General features: G+C 36.4%; 1 protein-coding gene across 3 annotated transcripts in view; it reads left to right on the top strand.

Moving 5' to 3' along the window:
* The window catches only part of VPS37A (VPS37A subunit of ESCRT-I), a 38,149-nt gene extending 18,947 nt beyond the window's left edge, over nt 1–19,202 (top strand). Inside the window, exons 5-12 of one of the 3 annotated variants that reach the window (XM_082374808.1) lie at nt 6,848–7,073; nt 8,517–8,587; nt 11,175–11,302; nt 11,368–11,441; nt 11,520–11,588; nt 15,293–15,436; nt 16,923–17,003; nt 18,606–19,202. In XM_082374808.1, the coding sequence (XP_082230934.1) occupies nt 6,848–7,073; nt 8,517–8,587; nt 11,175–11,302; nt 11,368–11,441; nt 11,520–11,588; nt 15,293–15,436; nt 16,923–17,003 (793 nt within the window). In that variant the 3' untranslated portion in view covers nt 18,606–19,202. Of the gene's footprint in view, nt 1–6,847; nt 7,074–8,516; nt 8,588–11,174; nt 11,303–11,367; nt 11,442–11,519; nt 11,589–15,292; nt 16,111–16,922; nt 17,004–18,605 lie in introns of those variants that run through there. The other 2 variants (XM_082374810.1, XM_082374809.1) reach the window with 2 other exon arrangements.
* The last annotated feature ends 3,855 nt before the right edge of the window (nt 19,203–23,057 follow it).

A 23,057-nucleotide genomic window follows, 5' to 3' on the forward strand; every position in this document is an offset into this window, starting at 1 on the left:
GTCTTTATTTATAATGGGCTTTGTCATGTAGAGGGGTTTTCTTTGTTGTTTTGTTGTGTTTTGTTTTTTAGATCATGGGATTTATCATTATTTTCTCTTATGACTTTTGAATTTGGGATCACAGAAAGTCCTTTACCACCCCAAGTTTTTAATTTCCCAGTGATTTCTTCCAGTTCGTTTAAGATTTTAAAAAAAAAATCCAAAAAACATTTTAAATTTGATACATTTGGTTTTTATTTTATTATAGGTGTGAGGGCTTGGCTCCAATTTAATTTTTTCCAGATGTCCCAATGCTATTTATTGACCGATCTATCTTTTTTTTTTTTTCCACTAATTTGAGATTCTTTTTATTATATCTTAATTGCCATATATCTTTGTGATTTTTCTGGATTTTGTATTCAGTTCCATTGCTCTACCTATCCATTGCCAGTGTTATGCTTTAAAAAAGTTTTGTATTCTTTTTTTTTTAATTATTAAGGTTTTCTAATGTGTTTTGCTATATGGCAGGGTTAATCTCTCTTTACCCTCCTTTTTCAAGTACTTTTCTCTATATTCTTATTTATTTTTCCATATTAGCTTTAGTATTATAATTTCAAAATCTGTGACAAATGTTTTCTTCCAACACAATTCCAATTTATGTTAACTTATGTCATTAAATATGACATTAAATTATGTCATGAAACAATAGCACTCCCGTTTTAAAAAATTGTTTAAGCTTGATATATTTTGGAACATTTCAATACTCTGATATCCGTTTTTTTTTCCAACACCACCAAGTAATTCTCCAGTTCTCACCAGACACTGACTGTTTCCTACGAATTTAACTTAATTCTGATGCTATCCACCGGGAGATGGTGTCAGATCCCGCAGATTAAGGGCTCAGTCTCACAGGCTGCTCCATTTCACATACCAATTGAAAATGTATAGATTGTTATCTGTGCTATAAATCCCAGGTTCCCATGACCTCCACCTCAGGTTTGAGTAGTTTGTTAAGTGGCTCATGGAACTCCAAAATAAATTTACTTATGTTTACTAGTTGATTATAAAGGATATTATAAAAGATACAGATGAATAGCCAGATGAAGAGGTACATAGGGCACGGCAAGGTCTAGGAGAGCCCCAAGCACAGGAGCTTTTGTCCCCATGAACTGGGGTGCACACCCTCCTGCCATGTGGATGCATTCATCAACACGAAGCTTGTCAAATCGTATTGTTCAAGGGTTTTTATAGAGCTTATTCAGCAGCCCCCTCTTCCCTGAGATCAATGGGTGGGGCTGAAAGTTCCAGCTTTCTGTCACTTGGTCTTTTTGGTGACCAACCCCGTCCTCAGACTATATAGGGACTCAGCCTGAGTCACCTCATTAGCATAAACTCAGATGTTACAAATAACAAAAAAGTGTCCTATCATTTAAGAACTTACCAGGATTTTAGGAGCACTTTGCCTAGAACCTGGTCAAAGACAAAATATGTTTCTTATTATACCACAAATACAAAGTAAAGTATTTAGTATCCTATGTTTTAAAAAAGTCTTTTTATCTTTTATACAAGAGTGACTGACCCATTTAAACTTAACTATATTAATTTAAGTAGTGGTATTTAGATAATTCTCATCTGCATTTAGGCCTAAATTACACTGCTTATTTTAGAGCGTGGTTCTCTTTGAACTGCTCTAAGAGAAAAAAAATATTAAATGTAAAATATTATCTTTTTTAGGTGTGATTGACATGTAACGTGTACAACAGAATGATTCAATAGTAATTTATATTACAAAATGATCACCACAATAAGTCTAGTTAACACCCATCGCCATGCATAGTTACAGAATTTTTTCCTGTGATGAGAATGTTTAAGATTTACTCTTAGCAGCTTTCGGATATGCAGTATAGTGTTATTAACCATAATGATACTGTGCGTCACCTCCCCAGGACTTACTCATTTTACAACTGAAAGTCTGTACCTTTTGACCATGTTCACACATTTTGCCCACTGCTGCCCATCACCTGCCTCTGGCAAACACCAGTCTGTTTTCTGTATTTATGAGCTCAGTGTTTTTTGTTTTTCGTTTTTAAATTCTACACATAAGTGAGAGCGTATGGTATTTGCCTTTCTCTGTCTGACATATTTCACATAGCATAATACCCTCAGGGTCCATCCATATTGTTTTGAATGGCAAGATTTTCTTTGTTTTATGGCTGAATAATATTTCAGTGTATATATACACCACCTTTTCTTTATCTCATCATCTACTGATGGACCCTAGGTTGTTTCCGTCTCTTGTCTATTGTAAATAATGCTGCGGTGAACATAGGGGAGCAGACATCTTTTCGAGTTAGTGTCGTCATTTTCTTCGCATAAATACCCAGAAGTGGAATTGCTGGATCCTATGGTAGTTCTGTTTTGAGGAGCCTCCATCCTGTTTTCCATAGTGGCTATACCAGTTTAAATTTCCACTGGCAGTGTACAGCATTCACTTTTCTCCATAGCCTTACCAATGCTTGTTATTTCTTATCTTTTTGATAATAGTCATTCCAACAAGTTTGACAGTAATCTAATTATCAAAGAACTAGCATCTTTTCTTGTACCTGTTGGCCATCTGTATGTCTTCTTTGGAAAAATGTCTATTCAGATTCCCATTTTTAAATCAGATTATTTGTATTTTTGCTGTTGAGTTGTATGAGTTCTTTATATATTTTGGATATTAATACCTTGTCAGATATATGGTTTGCAAATATTTTCTCCCATTCCGTAGGTTGCCTTTTCATTTTGTTGATGGTTTCCTTTGCTGTGCAGAAGCTTTTTAGTTTGATGTAGTCCCATTTGTTTAGTTTTGTAAGTGAGGTATTAAAGTCCCCTATTTTTTTTTTTTTTTAATAAATGTATGTATGTATTTCTGGCTGCGTTGGGTCTTCGTTGCAGTGTGTGGGCTTCTCATTGCGGTGGCTTCTCTTGCGGAGCACGGGCTCTAGGCACGCAGGCTTCGGTAGTTGTGGCACGTGGGCTCAGTAGTTGTAGTAAGTGGGCTCTAGAACGCAGGCTCAGTAGTTGTGGCGCACAGGCTTAGTTGCTCCGCGGCACGTGAGATCTTCCCGGATCAGGGATCGAACCCGTGTCCCCTGTACTGACAGGCAGATTCTTAATCACTGCACCACCAGGGAAGTCCCAAGTCCCCTATTCTCATTTTATTGCTCTCTATTTATCATTTTAGGTCTGTTTATATTTGCTTTATATATTTAGGTGCTCGTAACTTGGGTGCATAAATATTTATAATTGTTATATCCTCTTGTTGGATTGACCCCTTTACCATTATGTAACGCCCTTCTTTGTCTCTTATTACAGTCTTTGTTTTAAAGTCTGTTTTGTCTGATATAAGTATAGCTACCCCAGCTTTCTTTTGGTTTCTATTTGCATGTAATATCAGCATAAAGAAGTCCCTTCAACATTTCTTGTAAGGTCGGTTTAGTGGTGATAACTCCTTTAGCTTTTGCTTGTCTGGAAAACTCTACCTCTGCTTCAAGTCTGAATGAGAACTTTGCTATGTAGAGTATTCTTGAAAGTGTTCTTCTTTCAGTACTCTAAATTCCTCTGCCTTCTGGCCTGCAAAGTTTCAGCTGAAAAATCTGCTGGTAGTTTTATGGGGGTTCCCTTGTACCTAACAAGTTGTTTTTCTGTTGCTGCTTTTAAGATCCTTGCCTTGTCTTTAACTTTTGACATTTTAATTAAAATGTGTCTCGGTTCATCTCGTTTGGGGCTTCCTGGCTTTCCTGGCTCTGGATGCCCGTTTCCTTCCCTAGGTTAGAGAAGTTTTCAGCCATTATGTCTTCAGATAAGTTTTCTGCCCCTTTCTCTGTCTCTTCTCCTTCTGGTAGCCCTGTAATACAAACCGTAAGTCCCTTAAGCTATCTTCACTTTTTTTCCTTTTTTTTTCTCTGCTCTGATTATGTGAGTTCCACTGCCCTGTCTTGAGTTCACCGATCATTTCTTCTGGCCGGTGACTGTGACATCCTTTGTTTACTGATATGGCAGGAAATATTCCATTTCTCACTCTGCCTCATCCAGTCTGCTGTTGAATCCCTCTAGAATATTTTTCAGTTCAGTTGTTATATTCTCCAGCTTTGATTCTTTCTTGTATTTTCTTTCTCTTTGTTGAGGTTCTTTCTGTGTTCAGGGAGCATCTTTATGACCTTTACTTTGAACTCTTTATCAGGTAAATTATGTATCTTCATTTCATTAAGGTTTTTTTCCTGAAGTTTTATCCTGTATTTTATTTGGAACGTATTTCTTTGTTTCTTCTTTTTGCTTGACTCTGTGTAAGATAAAACAGTCTCCTCTCCCAGTTTTGAGGACGGGACTAGGAGATGAACCTTATCATTCAACCCTACCCTGGCTCTTGACTGTCTCTCAAGCCTTTGTGATTGTCCAAGCAACCTATTATTTTTTTAATAGCTCCCAGGAATTAAGGGTGTGTCAAGACCTGTCATCGCCCCACAGGGGAGGATAGCCATACCTAGATTTAGGCTGATTGGAAGCAAGACCCTCAGGCAGCAGCTTTTAATGTATGCAAATATATACAGTTCTGTGGGACCACAAGCTTATTAGGTCCTGCTGGCCACCTGAGCCAGGTGATGAGAGTGAAAACATGGTGTCCATTGGCCTCTGTTCCCTGAAGGCGCCTCCGTAGGCCTTCACATACATGGGTTCCAAGCCTGAAGCCCACCCCTCAGACTGAAGCTTCAGGATAAGCAAATAGGCCTGTTTCACATTAAGATTGTGGGTGTGTTTAAGTCTGCTATCTGCAGTGCCCTGGTGTGGTAGCCTGCCAAGAACTGTCTACAACTGTTCCGCTCTCATGGGACCCAGGAATGTCAGCCCCCCTGGCCGCCAGAGCCAGGTAAGTAAGGGGCATTCCCGGTTGGCAGCCGCAAAAACCAGAGCACCAAATACAAAACCGGGACCCCAGACACATGTAAGATCTCCCCTCCAAGACATGCTGGCGTTCTGGAACATGCAGAGGGAGAGCACAAAGATAGTAGAGCCCGCCCTCTGGAGTCTATGGAAGGATTACATTCGGTCCTTGGAGTTGTGTTTAATTAGAAGCCTGCCCCTCAGGCTATAGCTATGATAATAAGCTAATAGGCCTCTTTCAACAGAAAGACTGAGCTCCTGTTGTCCCATGCTGTTCCCCTGGGGGGGTGGCTGATTAAGAACTTTTTCTCCATTTCTGTGAGCGTGAGCCCCGCTGGCTGTCAGATTCAGACAGCGTTGTGGTGTCCTCTGGTTGCTACTGCGAAAACAAGGGCATAAGCTCCGTTCTCTAAGATAGTGGTGAGCTGGAGTGAGGCAGGGCGCGAGTGCGGCGAGGGCGTCCACTGGCCTCCATTCCCTGAGAGCATCTCCGTGGGTGCCTAGATGGCCAAGCCCCTGGGCGAGCACGTAGGCCTCTTTCACAGGAAGACGGGGGGTTGCTTCTGTCTGCTGTCTATGCAGTGTCCTGGGGGTCATAGTCTGCCAACAACTGCCTCTCTGACTGTTACAATCCTACGGGACCCAGGAATCTTAGCCTGCCTGGCATCCGGAGGCAAGCAATCAAGGGATATTCCCTGGGCAGCAGCTGCAGAAACCAGAGCACCAGATGCATGTTAGGAGCTCCCTCTGGGTGAGACTGGGTCTCTGGAGCGCAGCAGATGGGAAACAAGATGTCACCCACCAGCCACCATCCCCAGAAAGCGTCCCAGCGGACCCCTAGATGTGTGTTAAGTTAGATGCCTGCCGCTGCCTCGAGCTGATGCTTTAAGATTGGCAAATGAGCCTCTTAAGTCAGGTCCTCTTCTGCATTTGGCCCTGAGGCAGGGGAGTCCAGGAGTACGAGCCCTGGAAGAATTTTTTCTTAGTTCGCTGTAGCCTTGTGAGTCTCAGGGACATGAGCTCTTTTGGTCTTCAGAGCTAGATGTTTTGGGGGCTTGTCTCTCAGGTTCAAACTCAACCCTTAACTCCCCAGGGAAAAGCTCTGGGTTTTGAGTTTTCTCCAGCTTGTGGGTTGTCCTGCTGAGGGTGGGGTTTATGGTGAGATTGTGTTTCAGCCTCTCCTGCCAGCTTAGATGTCATTTTCTTCTTGTTTGCCCAACGTGTAGGAGCCGCTCAGCTAGTTTTTAGGGTTTTTTTCAGAGGAAATTGTTCCCTGTGTAGCTGTTGATTCAGTATTTCTGTGGGAGAAGGTGAATTCAGGATCTTCCTATGTCACCATCTTGATCCAGAACCCAATATTTATTATCTTGCAAAAATAAATTATTTTCTGATTATATCTTGAGCACATACTGCTGTGCCGCTTTTCTAATAGATACATAGTTTTTATACGCATCTTCTTTATGTTTTAACATTTTTAGCAGCTCATCTATACATTTAATTTTTCTTTGAAATTTTCCGGAAAAGCAGTCTTGACTTGCAGTCAGATTTTGCCAGATATAATGAAAGCTACGGATTTATTCAAGCTACACTTGAATAAATTTCCTGGACTTAAATGTTCTCCATTTCTTCTATGAAGATACTCACTGATGCCAGCAGAAAGGCCATATTTGAGTTTTGAGCGTTCTGTTCACTTCCAGTGTGACCAGTTGAATTGCATATTTTCTAAAACATTTTTCTTTTTCATGGAAAGAAACGAAAATTTTTTCTTGAGGGGTGTTCATATTTTATCAATTTATAGGATATCTGATTCACTTATATAATTATAATAACTAATGGCACCTGCCATCTGTACTGCATAACTACTGTTTTTTAGAACAATTTAGGAATACTTTTACAAACTTACCCCTAAAATCTAACCTCATGTTTTTCCTCTCTTTCTCTTCAGCCTGTACAGTAAAGCGGGTGGGACGCCTCCTTGTGCTTCTCCGGGTTTTCCATTTCTTCCTCCGTATCCCCCACAAGAAGCTTCCAGGACTGTCGGTTCTTTATCTGTTGCTGACACTGTTTCTTCTTCGGCGACAAGTCATACAGCAGCCAAACCTGCTGCTCCTTCGTTTGGTGTCCTTTCAAATCTGCCATTGCCTGTTCCCACAACAGACACTGCAGCACCGGTTGGTATCAGATATCTGTAGTTTGTACCCTTGAAATATTCAGTCAACAAACATTATATCCCTCCAGTGTGCCAGCCACCATGGCACAAAAGATAAAAAGATTAAATCACATTTTCAACTTAAGTAACAATGTCAAAGAGGTAACCAGCAAATAATTAAATGATTGTAAGTAGAAGAGGTAGTCTAGAGCTACGGCAAAGACACAGTTACGGGAATAGTCAGTGCTCCCAGGGACCATCGTAGAGCTAGAAAGATACCTTTATAGAAGATGCAATTCTTTTTCTTAAACCACTTTATCCTTGGTGCCTCAAAGCATGCCTGATGCATATAGTAGGTGCTCATTCAAAATGAGGCAGATGAATGAATGAATTCACACTTGAGGCCAAATTTTGATAGATGGTAATGAATTTGCCAGGATGATAAGGGGTCACATAAGGCAATTCTGTGAAGAGGCAACAGCATTGACAAAGATTTGGGAGCATAAACCAGATGGCATCTTTGTGAAGCTGCCTGTTATAGAGCCCTCTGGTTGTCATATAGGACAGGCAAAGATATGAGAAGGATGGTATAGGAGAAGCATGTATCAGATTATGGAGGGTCTGCTCTAGCATACTGAGGACTTTTAATCCAGTGTCTCATTGGTGTAAACAATTGTGTGTTCTTAAATTAAGCTGGTATCTGCTGCCATGTGGGATGTTACCGAGGGAGAGACTGTGCATTAAACATATTAAAGGGATTTAAAAACCTTCATTTTTAACCCTTAGTGAATATCACCCATAGTAATACTCGAATATTAAAAAATTATCATAATCAACTTTACTAATTTCAGTGTTTGTAATAATTTAGAATATAGACCCAAGTGGACTTCGTTTTTCCAAAACCTTTCATCATTGTATTAATGAATATTATGAACAAATTATAATTAGTCGTATAAATAAAATTACAAGAGAACTTTTCATGGGTCCTTGATTTTAAAATGTCATCTGTATTCAAACAATGTATACTCTATTCCTTACCTACCCTACTCTCTCATGGAACTTAGGTAACTATTCAGATTTTTGCCAACTTACTAATTTCTCTATACTTAATGCCTTACACTTGAGACAAACATTCATATACATCAATGAAACCCACAGATAATTCTCCACATTTGTCACAGATACACTTAGGAGATTTATTTTACAGCCGTATACTTGTCCAAGAGCTAAACACAGGTACTCACGTGATCCCCATCAAAAAAAAAAAAGTAACCCTATATATATAAAGATATACTGAAAAAAACAATGAAGAAAGAAGGGGAGGGTAAGGAAAATGTGAAGTGCAAAGATTAAGTGTGATAATAAAACAGTTATGGGACGCAGTACATTAAAAATTACTTTTATAACCAAATAGGAGCAGTCAAAAAGATGGCTGAAATTTAACACCATTTCAAACTCTCTTTAGATAAGCCAAAATGGTTTTGGTTACAAGATGCCTGATATCCCTGATGTATTTCCAGAACTCTCAGAACTAAGGTAAAAAAACTAGAAGAGTAACATTGGTGTTTGTTGTCTATTTAATTTGTAAATAGAAACCACATCATCATTTTCATATCCATATTAAGTTAAAAAACATTTTTAAATCATCACTCTTCCTGTATTGTGGATGTCTTAGTGGGAAAGTTCTATGAATCAGTCGTCTGTCTTGTAGGTTATATTTATTGAGTTACTGGTCTGTGAGAAATCCTACAGTTAAAAAAAGTTTAGCTTTATTTGATCCAGTGTTTTACAGTCACTTGTAGGAAGTGGTGATGTGTTCTTCTCTGCTAATAATTAATGAAGTTTACCCGCAGCACGTACACGTTAAAGCAGTCATACGCGGAGTAATGCTTGCAGCAACCCGTGAAGTAGGGACTGTTATTGTTGCCGTGTTATAGAGTATTCTCCTCCTCCTTTCCTTTCTTCCTTCCCTTTAAAAACATTATTATGAAAACGTCAAAAATACAAAAAGGTGAACCTCTTTGCCATCTTCTTCCAGCTTTTTACAGGAAGTATGGGTATAGGTCAGGATTATTTTAAACCAAATCCCAAATATTATGTTATTTTTACCTATACGTTCTTCACTAAATTTCTCCACCAGGTAAAGACTTTTTCTTTGCCATAATCCCAATCCACGTCATCATCATACCTCACAATATGGATGCTAATTCTTCAATTCTTTGATATTATCTTACTTCCCCAGGGTCTTAATAATTAAATCTTTTGGTTGGTAGTTTATTTGAATCAGGGTTCAAAATAAGATCTACCTATTGAAAAAAAAAAAAAAGATCTACCTATTGCATTTGAATACTGTTATCTTTTATAGTTCTTTTAATCATGAGCCATTTCTCCCACGTTTATTAATATGTATGTACATATACACACATATACATACACACATATGCATGCATACATATACATACAAATCTATATACATACACATATAAATACATATAGAGTAAATTATACACATATTATTAAATATTTATGTAAGAAACTGGTTATTTGTCCTATAGAATTTCCCATACCCTGTTGTTGCCTGATTGCATCTTTGTGGTTCCATGGAGGGTGTTCCTCTATTTCTCATACTTCCTTCTACTGGTGGCTAGATAGAGAGTTTTGATTAGATGTAGGTTCAATTTTTTTATCAAATCATTACATTGTACACCTTAAACTTACACAATGTCTCAAGAAAGCTGGGGGAAAAAATTTAGGTTTAATTCTTTTGGCAAGAATATTTACATCATAGTTAGTGCATATTTCCTATTACATCACATACGGCAGCAATGATGTCTGGTTGCCTTATTTTTAGTGACATTAGGATTGAAACAGGTTGAAACACTTGAAATCACTGACTATGCATTATTTCCTTAAGGATTGCAAATGTGATTTCCTACTGCCAGAATTAGCCTCTTCATAGAAGAGGAAAGTTTAGTTATATTGAAATATACTTCATACAGAAAGACAAGATATATGCTTGATTTTTTTTCCTCTTAATTTATTAATTTTCAGAATAATGAGTTGATGCATAAGCTAGCTGCAAAAGTTCTGATAGGCGAGGTGTTTTTTGTTTTTTTATAGTTGTTTTTGAGTTATTATAAACTCATAAATTAAAAAAGAAATTTGTGTTTCAGTCCATTCAAACATTATTCTTTTTGCTGCTTAAACAGTTCTATCTTTAGTCAATAGGAAACTCTGGCAAAACAAAGATGTCATGGGCTCAACATGAACATTTTTTTTCCCTGACCTGAAGCCAGCCATTTCTCTGAAAGGCACTTGTTCTTTTTCAAAATAACAATACCAATAAAATAACAATATCAGTAGTGATTATGAAAGCAGGATAAGTTTTTGTTTATTTGTTTTGTTTTTTACACTTCTTTTGTCTTTAGGATATAGCACACCAGAGATGTACAGCCAAATACTATTTTTTAAAGTCTTTTCAGTAAAATTTCTCTGGATGATTATATAACTTAGAAAAGAAAACCACGTTCATTTATTTCCATTTGCTTTGAATTTTAGAGACTGCTTTTTCTGTTTTAATTTTGTCTTTTAATTATATAATGCATTTATATGGATCTATATGTAGTCAAAACTGAAAGTTAGGTTCAGAAAGGTTTCCCTCCCTCCCTATCCCACCCATCCAGTTCCCTCTTTCACTCTCTGGATATGATTTTTGTTCTGGGATTAGCCTTCCACGATTGCTTTTTAAAAACATTTTTATGACTATATGTACACAGACACATATACATGTATCATTTATTGGGACAGCCACATACCTATTAGGTAAATAGGCTCAGAGGTTAAAATTGGTAGGTTATTAGGGCTGTTCATAAACCCTCGTCTTCATAGTCCTGTAGTGACTTGACACTGTACTGTATTTAGGGTACTTTTTGTTCTATTGTGATTGATGTTTTATTTGCTTTTAAGGTTATAATTTGCCTTCTTCTGTGTCTATATAAAAATATATATGTCAAAAATTATTTAGAACTCTCAGCTGAATGAAACTGAAAAATGGTGAATATTTATCATGAAAAAAACTAGATGACTGATATTCATTAACATATTTTTTCTGTTGTGTTTCTAGTGTATCACAACTTACAGATATGAATGATCAAGAGGAGGTATTACTAGAACAGTTTCTGACTTTGCCTCAACTAAAACAAATTATTACTGACAAGGATGACTTAATGAAAAGTATTGAGGAGCTAGCAAGTATGTCTTTCCTTACTTATTAAATTTCCTAAGAAAAATGTGATCTTTACCTAGCAATAAACTAGAAATTTGTCTTACAGGAAAAAATCTCCTTTTGGAGCCCAGCTTGGAAGCCAAAAGGCAAACTGTTTTAGATAAGGTGAGTTAGTTATCATTTTTTAAGAAATCCATACAATTTTAAAATAGAATCAAATAGCATTTTAATTTTCTCTTTTAGTATGAATTACTTACACAAATGAAATCAACTTTTGAAAAGAAGATGCAAAGGCAGCATGAACTTAGCGAGGTAAGATTGTTTAGCTCTTTTCTTTTACCATAAGAATTTTTCATCTTAATGTGCATGTGCCACATTCTTAAATTCATTATTACTAGAAAGCATTTATTAGGTATCTGAGTTTATCTTATCTGTTTATAAGTCATGATAAACAGCTCTAAGTTATGCAGATGAACAGCTGTCAGTTATAAGCCATTGTAAATCATTTGTGCTCATGCAAGAGCATTTGGTTCCAAAATAGAAAAATATAAAAAGCCCCATAAAGAACTCTTCTGGGAGAGTTATTATAAAGGCAGTTTAACTGTTCTAATAAAAGCTACCAACAAAAATTTTAATTTTAGACTACTTGTAAGCCTATATACAAGTATCTCAAATGAAAAGTTAGCAAATTGAAAAATATAATATATAAAAAGTATAAAGTATAATTCACCACAAATAATAGATTTTATGCTAGAAATATGTGAAAATCAAAAACTTTATAAAATTCAACCCATGTTCCTGAAAAAACAAATCTTTAAAAATAAAAAGGGCAAAAATCATTTAAAAAACTAAAATAAATGAAAGAGAAGAGGATATAATCTTTATATCTCATGTCAATAACCCAATCATAATATTCTGTTTCCTTTAAAATCAGGAATTCTAGAAGGTAAAGCCAATTTAGTAAAACAAAGTAGAAATAGACAACAGCAAAAAAAATGATGGTTAAGGCGAATATAAATTTATAATAGATTTCAGATGATCATTCTTTAGAATAAAATAATAGTAGCTGACATTGTACAATTGTTGTATCTTTTGCATTGCACTAAGCTATTTACATATATTGCCCATTATTCCACCCAAAACTCTATGAGGTAGATGTTGTTACTGTTTTTCCATTTTGCAGATGAGGAAACTGAGGTACATGGATATTAAATAACATCCCTGAGGTTATGTAGATAGAAAGTGTCAGAGTCAGGAGTCACATGTAAGCAGTCCTCCCTCACTCTTAACTGGAAAATCTGACAGAGTCAACTAAAATACCTTTAGATGCTTATTAAAGCTTAGTAGATGCTGAAGAAGCTTTTCACAATAATCAGCATCATTCCTTAGACAAACTCTTAGTAAACTAAGATAAAATTAATTCCTTAATTTAATAAGGAAACCAACAGCAAACATCACACCTAATGACTCAACATTTCCAGGATCCCTTTAATGTTAGGAATGAGACAGTGATGCTCCAGTATCACTGCTATTTAACATTGCTTGGGAGGTTCTGGCCACTGTAAGAAGACAAGAAAAGGAACAGAGGTATAATGTAAAAGAAAAGATGAAATGGTTGTTAACCAAAACCAAACAAGTAAAAATCCTAGCAAATTGAGAAGGTTTTCCTCTAGATATCTAGCAACTACCAGTGCAAAATGAAGTAGAAGAAAAAAACTCATTTACAATATAAACAAAACTGTAAAAAATTTAGAACTGAACCCAATGAAGTAAGTTAGGAAACTTTACTGAATGACACAAAAGAAGACTTGAAAAAATAGAGTAACAGAATATTCATGGACTGAAAGATACAGTATTATAAAGATTTCATTCTTCCCAAAATAACTTAAAAATCTTCTATACTTCCAATCAAAATCCGAAGAGTATTTTTTTAAAAATTTAAACAGATTTATTCTAAAGTTCTTCTGAAAAACTAAACAGGTTAAAGTAGTCAAGAAGAGCTTGAGCAAAAAGAAACCCTTTCCCAGTATCAAAATACAGTATAAAAGCTCTTTATTTAAAACAGTAGAGTAGCCTTGTAGGAAGCGAAAAATAGTTCTATGGAACAGATTCTGCAGTTCAGAAACAGACATATATATGAGTAATTGGTTAGAAAAAAATGAGAATTTAATAAAGGCAGTCCATTTAGAAAAAAGTTAGATCCCTATATCATAGCATACACAGAAAGATACTCTAGATAGAGTAAGTATTTAGGTGGAAACCATAAAATTATGAGAGACAACTATCTGCTAGAGTTTTTTTTTTAGGATTATGATGGGAAAATCCTTTCTAAGCATTATGACAATAGGCAGAAGCATAAAATAAAAAACTGACGATTTAAGCTATATATAAATTTAAACTTTGTATACATTGAAGATCATAAAATCAAAAGTGAAGTAAAGGGGACAAATATTTGTAGCAGATATAACAAATATTAATGCCAATGGTCAATAAAGAAACCTTACATACAGGCAAAGGGAAGAACAGGAAACTCACAAAAGGAGACATATGAAGGTCCAATAAACATTCTGATATAGCAATTATTCTGACTTCTTGAAATGTTTAAAAAAATCCTTGATTCCTAGGATTGTCTCTGTAGATGTGCTCACTCAGAACCTCTGAAGATGATGACTCTTCTATACTCTAAAGTATGGAAACCACTTCACTAGACTGTTGGTGCCATTAGTGCAGGAACCTGTCCTGTTTTTTTCCCCCTGTATACCCAATACATTGGTCCAGTGCTTGGCACATGGTAGGTACTCAATAAGTATTTAATGAGTAAGTAAATGGAAACATTTGAAAAGATGCTCAACCTTACACTAATAAGCAAAATTACATTATCTGTGTGAGTGAGACTTGTAAAGATAGATAACCAGTGTAGGTAAGGGTGATTAAAAATGGTGTATTTCTATATATCCCTGTATGTGATGTATCACAATGAGATACCATCTCACACCCACTAGGATGACTATTAATAAAAACAGGTTTAGTTCCTACATTTAGATCTTTGATCCATTTTGAGTTAAATTTTGTGCATGAGGTAAGGTAAGGGTGCAACTTAATTCTGAACGTGGATATCCAGTTTTCCTAGCAATAGTTGTCCAAGACTGTCCTTTCCCGATTGAAGGGTCTCGGCACACTTTTGAAAATATTTGGCCATATGTATGAGTGTTTGTTATTTCATTGATCTATATGTCTCTTCTGATTGCCAGTACCATACTGTTTTGATTACTGTAGCTTTATAGTAAGTTTTGAAATCAGGAAGTATGAATCCTCCAACTTTGTTCTTTTTCAAGATCGTTTTGACTATTTGGGGGTCTCTTGAGATTCTCTATGAATTTTAGGGTGGATTTTTCTATTTCTGCAAAAAATGCTGTTGACATTTTGATAGGGATTACATAGACTCTGGAGATCACTTTGGGTAGTATTGTCTTAACAGTATTAAGTCTTTTGATCCATGAACACAGGGTGTCTTTCTACTTATTTATGTCTTCTTTAATTTCTTTCAGCAGTGTTTTGTAGTTTTTGGTGTACAAGTCCTTCACCACTTTGGTTAAATTTAATTCCATCACCTTTGCCATATTCTGTTCATTAGAAGCAAGTCACTAGGTCCAGACCACACTCAAGGGGAGGGGATTATACAAGTGCAGGAATACCAGGAGAGGAGGATCATTGGGGATCATCTTAGAGGGTGCCTACCACAATGATCTGATTCCTAAATCCCCAAGAGAGGACAGTGATCTGCCCAGTTTCTCTCACTTAATAGTTTGCAGGCAATGGATTCGTTTCTATTGTGGTAGGTAGCCATCTCATACCCAAAAGATGAGGACTTAGATGGGACCACATTTCCTCAAAAAGAGCCTATGTAAGGCACATAATGAATTGCTTCTCCCTACCTCTACCTCTACTCCATTTTCCTTCCCTCTAAGGAGTTTTTCTGAGCATTAGAAACTAATATACTTGATTTTCTTTTTCAGAGCTGTAGTGCGAGTGCCCTACAGGCAAGATTGAAAGTAGCTGCACATGAAGCTGAGGAAGACTCTGATAATATTGCAGAAGATTTCTTGGAGGGAAAGACTGATATAGATGATTTTCTCAGTAGCTTCATGGAAAAGAGAACAGTATGTAATACTCTTCAGTTGAGGACAAGTGACAGCGTAATATCAAATAACTTATGTATATTCATGAGTAAAAAAACCTTAGCACATTACTGAGCTGGAGTTTTGAGTGCCGTGAGAGGAAACTGAAGAGCCTCTATTGAGAACGATAGCAACATCCTGCTATCACTTTAAACCTGCTTGTTGTGAGTACACAAGCAGGTAAATCACATAATGGTTCTGTTTCAGAAATGATAGTATCTGTATTGTTCTGTAGTAAAGCTAGTAAATTAGCTTAAGTCTAGTCTTAATAGTTGTAATATACTTCTGAATAACCTGTTTCACAAGTTGTTTAAAAAGAGAATAACCTACATAGTGTGTTTGTTTGTTTGGCTGTGCCGCACGGCTTGCAGGATCTTAGTTCACTGACCAGGGTTTGAACCCAGGCCACCGCTGTGAAAGTGCCGAGTCCTAACAACTGCACCACCAGGGAATTCCCTATACAGATTTTTAAAATTTTTTTGTTTTTAATATTACTGAGAACATTCTGGGGATAATTTCTGTTCTAGTATTTCCATTATATTTAAAGAAAAAATTTTTAAGTCTGCTTAGCAGTATCTTGTCCTTTGATAGAGTCCTAAATATTTACCTAATTTCTCTGAAACATCACAGTTTAAAAATAACCTTTTGTTAATAAACGTTATAAAACAGATGTGCCATATATATATATGAACTGTTAAGGAAAGTGTGGCAGATTTTATTATCCCCGTTTTCCTTGAGAAAATTTGAAGTACAGGGACATTAATGACTATGGTTATAGCATTAGTGAAGCGGCGATTTTAGGTCCATTTTTCTTCGGTACTATATAACTGTATCTTGAAGTTTTTTTTTGTTTTTGTTTTAATTTATTTTATTTATTTTTAGCTGCGTTGGGTCTTCGTTGCTGTGCGGAGGCTTTCTGTAGTTGTGGCGAGCAGGGCTACTCTTTGTTGCGGAGCACGGGCTCTAGGCACGCAGGCTTCAGTAGTTGTGGGTCACGGGCTCTAGAGCTCAGGCTCAGTAGTTGTGGCGCACGGGCTTAGTTGCTCCGCGGCATGTGGGATCTTCCCAGACCAGGGCTCAAGCCCGTGTCCCCTGCATTGGGAGGCGGATTCTTAACCACTGTGCCACCAGGGAAGCCCTGACGTTTTTATTTGTTAAGCTTCCTGGGTAACAACAGTAGGATTTATTTTCATATTTTTAAAACACAGATATTTGAAATTATATAATCAGAGAACTGGTATAAAGGATCAGAGTGTGTTTTACATTCTGGAAGTTTAGAAAGATTATCTTCCAAACAAAATTAAAATTTTTTTCTTTTTGATTCTTCAATTCTGCTCTACCTTAGACATCCACAATTTAAATAATGTCAACAAGTTAGAAGATTCTTACTTAGAATTCTGTCAAATTTAGCTAGTAGTAGGAAGATTATTGGAGAAGTGACTGGTATTTTAAATAATTTGTCTTCTAGATTTGCCACTGTAGAAGAGCCAAGGAAGAGAAACTTCAACAAGTGATAGCAATGCACAGCCAATTTCATGCTCCATTATAGGTAAATTGTATTCTAGAAGGTTTGAGTCTTAAGGCTACTGCATGGCTATTTTTAATGAAGTGTTCTTACCAGTGTTTGTTCAGCCAGCTTTAAGCATAATACTGTCGTTATAGCTATTGTGCTATATAACATGTAGAATACTTTATATTAAGCATAATGTTTTATACCTAAGCATATAACCAGTAGAAATTGTTTGCATATTTTCTCAGTATGATATTGGCTTAAATGAATTTTTTTTCAGTATTTGATAGCTACTTATGTAGAGTTTAAGCTGTAATTAGTTCCTTTCTCTCAGCTGGTGTGGGGAGTATACCATATTACTTAGTTGACATATTTCTCAGTAGTCTCTTTTGTCATTTCTTCCTTTTAAATGAATTTCCGCTCTCTCTCTTTTCCATCTCACATCAGGATTATTCCAGTAACTTTCTGACCAGTCCTCTGACTTGAGGGTTTCTCCTTCCTGCTCAGCACTGACAGAATGATCTTCCTAAAATACCACTCTGTGATAACATTTCTCTGCTCCAGGACCTGCAATGAACCCCTAGGGATGAGAAATGCCAAATTTCTCTCTCTGATTTTAAGCCTTCTGTAATCTGGCTTCTATTTTACATCATCCATTTTAATTTTCCATTTTCCCCTTATGTTCTCTCATGTCATGTTCTTTTTTCTACCACCGTGTCTTTGTTCATGCTCTCACCTGATCTCAGGACACTCTTCTGTTTTCCTCTCCACCTATCTTGTTTTAGGAATGATCTGGTGGCAAAGACTAGCTCCCACCTCAACAACTTTAAAAGCTCGTGTTACTGGATAACGCAGGGAAACAGAGCCAAAATGCAGAAGAGTACACCTCAGTCACCTGGCAGTGAGAACACGACACACGGCCATCAGTAACCAAAGCTGCTCCTCCTTCTCAGACCCTTCCCAAGGCCGCTTGTTTCTCATTTCTGCCTCTCTCTTCTGTCTCTCGCTCCCATGTGCTTTCTCGCTGGCTCCTCAGAGAGCTTTCTTTGCTGCACCTCACGTCGTTCAACCAGTGCCACCCACAGGCCTGATCATATCCTGACAGTCCAAACAGCCAGTGGAGACTGACAAGGGTCTCACCACCAATTCAGGGAAGGAGACTGGCCTGGCATAGACAGTGTCCATCCTGACCTCAGCAGTTTGACCTAGAGATTGGTGTCATGTGTTCATCTGCCCGCTCTGCTGGGCTAAAGGAGTAGACTTTGAGAAGGGAGCATGGGAGGTTCCCTTAAACGGGATCAGGCGACAGGGAGGGAAGTGACAGGCATTTCTCAACCCCCGTTCAACCTCATCTGCCCCTTTTCTCAATCTAGTTGTCCTTAACATCAGTAGCAACATTGCATTGTTTTATTTTACGAATCAGACTGTTAAACCCTGAGGGTAAGGGTTGATTTTTAATATCAAGTATGCATTTCTCAAGGCTGAGAAGGAAGTGGGCACTGTGAAATCGCTTACTGACCTGAGCGTGCTACCATCCTTTCCCTACCTCTTGTCCCTCATAGTCAGATTATCTTCTTACAGGTAAATCTTAGTTTATCATCTTAAATTAAATCTTAGGTTTTGATTTTCTTTTCTTTTCAGATTTTCCTGAAAACATGAACTGCCAAGAGAGGAATGGGACACAAAACTAAGCACTTTTATATTTATGATTTGCAAATTGGCATTTCATTACAGTGGCTGAATTCACAGATACACTATATAGATTGTATACAGAACTGAGACTGATTTTGTACAGATTAGAATGATTGCTATGATCTTTGCTTTGAGAAATTTTTCTGCACTATTTGCACTAAAAATGTTTATTTGTTGTTGATAAATCCTATCATATTTAAGTTCCACTGCTGTTCCTCTCTTACTGTTGATTAAATACCTATGCATGTAATTTTAGCTAGTTTCAATATTTTATAAAATTACTTCATTTAAATTTGTAATTTTAATTTGAAACTGCCTCATTGCTTTATCAAGAATGGTTTCAATTTTTTCCTCTCAACCTTTTTTGAAAAATTACCATTTCAACTGTAGAAAAACTGTTATTCTTTCTGTTTCTTTCTGTATGATAAAACTTTCAAAAATAATTTGTTTTTAAATATTCACAGTGTCAGGAAACACCAAACCTGCCAATGTGCTATCTCAAGGAAGTAACTTTTAATTCATACAATAAATCAAAAGAGTAAACCAGCGGTTTTTACCTATTGTTGTTTTATTTTTAAAATTAAAGTTGCACTTAAGAGGCAATACAGGTAAATAAATATTTTACCTAATAGAAAAAACTGCGTTTCATTTAAACTAGTCCAACATAAACTTTAATACTAACTTTTTTTTTTTTTTTTTTTTGGCCACACTGCGCGGCTTGCAGGATCTTAGTTCCCCAATCAGGGATTGAACCCACATCCTCAGCAGTGAAAGCGCGGAGTCCTAACCACTGGACCACCAGGGGATTGCCTCATGCTAACTTTGTAAATATAAGTATCTGCTGGGTTTGTGGTTAGATAAGGATATGCTCTCTAAGTTCCTCATATTGAAGTTTAAAACAATATTTTTGTTAATAAATAGTAAATTTAAATACAAAAAAGTCAGTGAATTTTTCTGACCTTTACTGTGTTGGCTTTTCATAACAGAAAAGCTTTAATAATAAATAAAATTAATATTAATTTTTAGGCAGTCTAGTTTTTAATTAATTTAATTGGATTTTTGCTTTAACTTGTACTGTGTTAAACAGTTTGCTTTTATACTACGTTACAGAATGAATATATTTTATGGGTAGCTGTGAAAGCTAATTAAGTAGATAATCTTGAACTAGATATCTGAGGCTTGGTAAAGTAGTATCCAAATCACAAAACAACCTAATGACAATTTTTATTTAAACTTCATCACAGTATGATTGCCATTCCAAACACCAGCATACAGTACCGTTTTTTTCTTTTCTTTTTTCTTCTTTCTATACACGTTTTTAGCAATAGAACTTTAGGAAAAACAAAATTATTTTCTTAGACTTGAATAATACTTAATACTTAGTCTATGTGTGTGGAAGGGCAGGTATTCACACGGACTGTAAAGATATAATTTGGGTAAAGAAATTAACTTTTTTTAATCACCTGTCTTCCTGGTACTGTGCTAAGGGCATGCCATTTAATCTTCAAAATGACCAGACGAGGAAGGTATTATTACTCCGGATGTGTAGATGAGATAACTGAGGTAAGTGTCTCGAATTTGTGGCAGAGTCTTGTGGGTATTCAGGAACGTTTCCTCACCGTAGTGGTCACAGAAGCTCCGGCTTTCCCAGCAGTCAGCACAGCGGAGGACACGGGAGTCCCAATCTTCTGCAAACAGTCAGGAAGCTTTCTGAGAAACCAGGCAGAGCCCAGAACAAGAGGCCCGCAGACCACAGCCATTAATTCATTCGATCTACTAATTTTATTAAGCCCCTACTAAGAATGAGGCACTGTGGAAATACTATACAACGATGACTCAAACATGGTCTAGGTGTTTAGGTACTTATCCCCCTTTTCCTCCAGTGGGAAAAAAAAAAAAGTCATTTTCTTTTATAGTAGATCTCTTCTACATAATCACATAAGTAATTCATCTCAATGTTTTTTATTCTTTAAACTTGAACTATCCCAGTTTCATTCTGTACCAGTTAACATACCTTGGTTTCTCCTTTTAAAATTAATTTTTTAGATAACCTCCTTACAACCCAGTCATTAATAAGAGGAGTCTGATCATCATTACCTACATTTAACCGACAAATCAGTTCAGATAATAGGTCATGTAAGTCATCCAGGATGGACAATAGTCTGCATTTGAATATGTATGAATTTTGGTTCTGTTACTACAATAAAAATTTTAGTGACTTTTCTATAATTTTATGGCTATATTATTTTCTTCTTAAAATTGGCTATATTGGAGAAACAGTGCCAGAGGAAGAAAAAAAAAAAAAGCCTGCCAAAGCAGAGATTCTTATTTTACTTTAACACATAATAGAAAACTAGATGGAAGTCACAATAGTAGAGAAAAGCTTAGGAGTTATTAGATTATTCAGAGTAGGGGTTTGTCATGGGTAGAAATTTAAAGGCTAACATCTCAAAAATAGAAGAAAGTTTTCTAAATAAATGTGATACATGCTAAACATAATGTTTCAAAGTTGGAAGATTTTCTAGGAATAATTCTAGACTAGGAAATTTATATTGAAATAGAGATTGACAGGTAAGTGATCATAATTCATATGTGCTTAAATTGAAGGACAGCTCAGATTCATTTTTAGGGAAAGAAAGTAAACTAATCATGTGCTCTTAAAGAATAAAAACCTATGCCAGGGTTTCCCTTCTCTTCACCTTCCTTTATTCTAAAAAAGTTCCTTTGTTGATTGCTGAGTCATAATCAAAATGCTTACCTACTTCGTATTATTAAATTTTTCAGAAAATCACTTGAGCTCTAAATATTACTAGTTGGGAAGTAATCTGTCTTGAGTCAGTTTTACATTGGTTTAAACCAACTGCTCTAAATAAAACTTCCTTGATTGATGTTTGATTTAAAATGAGAATGTACTGTTAAGAGATTTTAGCCTTGTTGGATTGGCCATGCTCTTTTAAGGCTCTGTCCAGCACAATAAAGTTTTAATAAGCAATAAAGGTAACCTTTTTTAAATAATTTTCAGTGTTAGGTTAACTTATAAGTAGTCTAAATGAACATATGCTTAAATTATGTTTTGTAAAATATTTGGTGTGGGGCTGAAAAAAAGTTTTGTGCCTGATGTGGAAGACATCACATTAAAGAACTAAATTTTAAAATATCAAAGATTTATAGTATTTGCTTTTCAAAATAAATGCATAGTTCTGTTTGGTATAGTTATTGTGTCCTTTTTTAAAAATTTGTTATTTATTTTTGTAGATGTATACTGCCAAATGGAAGAAATTAAAGTCTCATCCTCAACATGAGGCAAAGAAGTTTCTGAGTTGATAATCAACTACAAGAGTGGTATGAAGTGAGTTATGTTATAAAAATGCAAAAGCCATTACAACTTATCCTAAGTATCATTAACAAGGTATTCCCTGCTACAGAAAGTTTGTACCTTTTGACCACCTTTCTCCAATTCCCCAACCCCACCTCCACCTCAGGTTAACCACAAATCTGATCTCTTTTTCTCTAACTTTGGTTTGTTCATTTGTTTGTTTTAGATTGCACATATAAGTGAAATCATACAGTATTTGTTTTTCTCTGACTTACATCACTTAGCATAATGCCCTCAAGGTCCATTCATATTGTCACAAAAGGCAGAATTTCCTCATTTTTTATGTCTGAATACTATTCCATGGTGTGTGTGCTTCTTTATTCATTCATCTGCTGGTGGACAGTTAGGTTGTTTCCATGTCTTGGCTATTTTAAATAATGCTGCTATGAACATGAAGGGGTACAGATTACCTTTTCGAATTAGTGTTTTCATTTCCTTTGTATTCCCACAAGTAGAATTTCTGGATCATATGGTAGTTTTATTTTTAATTTTTTGAGGGTCCTCCATACTGTTTTCCATAGTAACTGTACCAGTTTATGATCCCATTAACAGTACACAAGAGTTCTCTTAAATTCACATTATCACCAGCATTTCGTATTGCTTGTCTTTTTTTTTTTTTTTTTTTTTTAATGTGGCTAGTGGCTATTTTTTTTTTTTTTTTTTTTTTTATTTATTTTTTTATGGCTGTGTTGGGTCTTCGTTTCTGTGTGAGGGCTTTCTCTAGCTGTGGCAAGTGGGGGCCACTCTTCATCGCGGTGCGCAGGCCTCTCACTATCGCAGCCTCTCTTGTTGCGGAGCACAGGCTCCAGACGCGCAGGCTCAGCAATTGTGGCTCACGGGCCTAGGTGCTCCGCGGCATGTGGGATCTTCCCAGACCAGGGCTCGAACCCGTGTCCCCTGCATTGGCAGGCAGACTCCCAACCACTGCGCCACCAGGGAAGCCCATGCTTGTCTTTTTGATGTTGGCCATCCTACCATATGTGAGGTGATATCTCATTATGGTTTGGTTTTGGTTTGCATTTCCC

The sequence above is a fragment of the Balaenoptera borealis genome (genome assembly GCF_965194805.1).
Source record: "Balaenoptera borealis genome assembly, chromosome: 21".
In the NCBI taxonomy this organism is placed as follows: Eukaryota; Metazoa; Chordata; class Mammalia; order Artiodactyla; family Balaenopteridae; genus Balaenoptera; species Balaenoptera borealis.